Below are 4,080 nucleotides of genomic sequence, written 5' to 3'. Positions count from 1 at the left end.
AATATTTTATGAAAAAAAAGAAAAATTAATTCATTAATTTGACAATTTTTTAATTTTTCATAAATTTTTTTTAAAAAATAAATAATTAATGAGTGCTCCTCATTAAAAAATTTGCGTGGGGATACGTTCCTATACATGTGGTATGGTGCTAGAATTATTTGTGATTACCTGACCAGAATGACAGCAACGCTGGCTTCTGCTTGGAGAGTAAGCAGCATAAAGAACCTCAACCCCACCACCTTCAACAACATCAAGTAACTTACATAAATAGTCTTTTTGTCTTTTTCGGTTTATAAAAATACACTGTGTAAAAGTAGCACCCCCAACCATAAACTGTAACCAATAAGGGAGCAATTATAAAAGTAGCCCGATCTTCATTCAGATTTCTTGTCAAATATTGATATCCAACCATGGATTCCATTTCAGTGCCTTGCCTTTCCATGCCCAAAGACAAGAAGCTTCACATAGCCCTTTTCCCATGGCTAGCCTTTGGCCACATGATCCCCTACCTAGAGCTCGCCAAGCTCATTGCTCAAAAGGGTCATCGCATTTCCTTCATATCCACCCCACGAAACATTGATCGCCTCCCAAAACTCCCTCCCAATTTGGCTCCCCTCATAGACTTGGTTAAGCTTCCATTACCTCACGTGGACAACCTCCCAGACAATGCTGAAGCCACCAATGATGTCCCATTAAACAAGGTCCCGTACCTCAAGAAGGCCTACGATGCTCTCCAAGACTCCATGACTCAGTTCTTACAAGAGTCAAAGCCAGACTGGGTTCTCTACGACTTTGTTCCTTACTGGTTGCCAGGTATTGCCCGCAAACTAGGCATCCCAAACGCTTTCTTCAGCATATTCATTGCCGCCACGCTAAGCTTCATTGGGCCAAAAGCCTATTTTAGTGAGCGCAAGAACCCCGAGGACTATGGTTCGCCACCCAAGTGGGTCCCATTCCCAACCACGGTGGCACTTCGGTTCTTTGAGGTTATGAAAATATTTAATGGCGGTATAAACTGCGAGGAGTCAAACGTGACGGATTTTTATCGTTTCGTGGAAGTGATGGACGGCTGTGACATAATGGTTGTGAGAAGCTGCATGGAGCTCGAGCCAGAGTGGCTACAACTGCAGGAGGATCTTCATCGGAAACCGGTTATTCCGGTTGGTCAACTTCCCACTACAGTGCACGACAGCAGGGACAACGAAATCGAAACTTGGCTGTGGATGAAAGAGTGGTTGGACAAGCAAGCCAAAAGTTCGGTAGTGTACGTAGCATTTGGGAGCGAGGCAAAGTCTACTCAAGAGGAACTCACCGAGATAGCTCTTGGGTTGGAACAGTCAAAGGTACCCTTTTTTTGGGTACTAAGAACTCGATGTGGGACAGCTGATACTGGGTTGATTGAGTTGCCAGAGGGGTTTGAGGAGCGAACCAAAGGACAAGGGGTGGTTTGTACGAGTTGGGCACCACAGCTTAAGATTTTAGCTCATGACTCTGTGGGTGGCTTCTTGACTCACTCCGGTTGGAGCTCCGTGGTGGAGGCACTTCAGTTTGAGAGACCTCTCATAATCTTAACCTTTTATGCAGACCAAGGAATTAATGCTAAGCTTTTGGAAGAAAAAAATATTGGGTATTTGATACCGAGGAACGAGAAGGATGGTTCCTTTACTAGGGACTCGGTGGCAAAGTCTCTAAGGCTAGTGATAGTAGAGGAAGAGGGGAAGATGTATAGGGACAAGGCTAAGGAGATGAAGGGACTGTTTGGAGACAAGAAGAGTCAGGATAAGTACTTGGATAGTTTCCTTGACTACCTAAAAACCCATCGTCGTCTCCAAAATGGGATCTGAAAAGTGAAAACCTTTGCAGTTGAATAATTTCTAACCAGTAGCCACCAATGGGCGAAGATCTCAAAAACTTCAATAATTATCTTCCTTTCTTTATGTTAAATAACTGGTGGTAACTGTACGTTTGTTTCAATGTTTATTTATCTCATCACTCGTATGCGTTTCAATTACGAGTGGGTTTGTTTTCCATTTCAAGTGTATTTGCATAAAAAATGAGGTTGCAGGAGATGGTGAGGACCTTGTAGCGGATTCTTTTTGTGTTACTCATAAAAAGACTAGTGGATCTCCTAAAATTTGTGTTGTAGTTGCAAATTGCATGTAGATTGTTTTCCTCCTTTTCTTTTTGATGATTTCATAAGTTTAATGATATACAGATCCAATGGATGTTGAACTTACAACCATACATTCCACCACCATTTGTTAGGATAAAATTCACAACATTAACGGTTTGTAAAAAATATTGTGAAATAGTTTACATTCTAACATTTTCTTTCTCAGAGTGAGTGATACAACAGCTTAAGACATGCCTTGCATCCTTGTGAGCTAGCAGCCTATTAAGCTAGTAGTTGGAATGTTATTTACTTCCTTGTAGTACTTTAGTGTCATACGTTTGTAAATAATAAGGTTGTTTGTAGTTAGTTACAGTGTAGAAGTGAAAATTTTGCAAGAAATCACAAAGCGGTATATTCTATTTAGTGGGTCTCACTGGCATTATTTAAAGACCAATGGAAATATTCCAAGTGTTTCTAAATAAAATTGCAAAGAATACATAAGGGCTAATCACACGTCGACACATATTGATATTTTGATTTTAACCTGACATAAGCAGTCAAATTAAATACTACCATGTGTTATTTTAAATTAGAATACTTTGGCTAATCATATAATGCCATATATCACTTGGAGAACAAGACGTAAAGTCCCTTCATTTAAATCATGACATGTGTCACTAATGTGAGCCAATCACATCATTTCCAATCTCTTCAAGACTTTTATAAATAGAGACATTTCTCAGTCTTGAGGGAGAGATTCACACACATTCAGAAGTCTCTAATCTCTACCGGAATCAAGCTCTAAAGCCTCCAAGAACTTCAACCTTTGAATCTTAACAACATTTGAAAAGAAATCGTTCAAGTCTCAAAGTGTATTGGAATCAAGTCCAAAAGTGTTCAAAAACTTCAAAAGATTACAAGTTAGTGAAGGTCTACAGATTCAAGGCTCCAAAGTCTCAAAGAAATTCCACTACAATCTTTGAAGACGAAGAACACACGAAGAATATTCAAAGAACACATGAAGAATGTGAAGAATGAAGGATTCCTAACAAACACATATTTAGAGACTCATCATAATTCTACTTCAAAGATCTTTTGATCCCTTTCTCAATCAAATTGAGAAGCATCTGGTGTTCGAATCAAGTTTATACTTGTATCAAAGATTTTTCAAGGAGATCGATTCAAATGAGTATTCTTTTGTAACAAGATTCAATTTTAGAGTATTGTACTTACGTACTCATACGTGAAAACAAATTTACACTTGTGAAACATTGTCAATTGTTTGATTTCCAAACTTGAGATTTTGTGCTTACAACTAGCTTTATCAGCATAGGGAAGGAAGTTAGGGACAAGTTGTTAGTTTTGTCACAAAATTGTAACATACTTCGTTAGCTATTAGTTTGGACTTGTGCGATCTGGCAATAGGCCATGTATTAACAGTGAATCTGTGAGTGGTTAAGCCCAGCTTGTATAAATAGGAAGCAACTTAGTTTCGATGTAGGTACATATAGAAAATGCTATAGCTAAATTTTTTTTTACAATTTTCTTTTTTTACAAACTATTGATATGGTGATTGGTTATTGGTAAGAAAAAAAAAAATTTAGTAGCGAACCCAGAGGAGAACTAATAAACATAGCGCTTTTTCCAAGAGAGTGTTCTTGAAGAGTTGTTCTCTATTCTTAGACTTCTAAGTAACTTGGCATTTGATTTCAATTCAATTTCTACTTGCCAATTGTTTTAGGTGTGTTGGAGCATTTTAATATTAAATAAATGAAATGAATAAATGTAATAACATAAATGAAAAGATATGGGAGTAAATATGGGAGATGAGGAGTTAGTGAAAATGTTTAATCCCACATTGAAAAGGAGAGAGACTTTTTTATTCTTTTTAATTGTGGTGATTAATGGGCTAAAATGTATTGACTCAGATATTGGGCTAGATACGTGCGCAAGGGGGAGGTGAAGAG

The 4,080-nt window shown here is 38.1% G+C and overlaps 1 protein-coding gene across 1 annotated transcript; it reads left to right on the top strand.

Moving 5' to 3' along the window:
• Positions 1-315: 315 nt before the first annotated feature.
• Positions 316-2,030, top strand: LOC112018285 (UDP-glycosyltransferase 91A1). The gene has a single exon (XM_024050799.2). It carries the CDS (start codon positions 411-413, stop codon positions 1,842-1,844), a length of 1,434 nt encoding a protein of 477 aa, XP_023906567.2. The 5' UTR covers positions 316-410; the 3' UTR covers positions 1,845-2,030.
• The last annotated feature ends 2,050 nt before the right edge of the window (positions 2,031-4,080 follow it).

This window comes from Quercus suber, unplaced genomic scaffold, assembly GCF_002906115.3.
Source record: "Quercus suber isolate HL8 unplaced genomic scaffold, Cork oak 2.0 scaffold_75, whole genome shotgun sequence".
NCBI lineage: Eukaryota > Viridiplantae > Streptophyta > Magnoliopsida > Fagales > Fagaceae > Quercus > Quercus suber.
The sequence above is the reverse complement of the archived record's forward strand: the minus strand, read 5'-3'. Positions and strand labels throughout refer to the sequence as shown.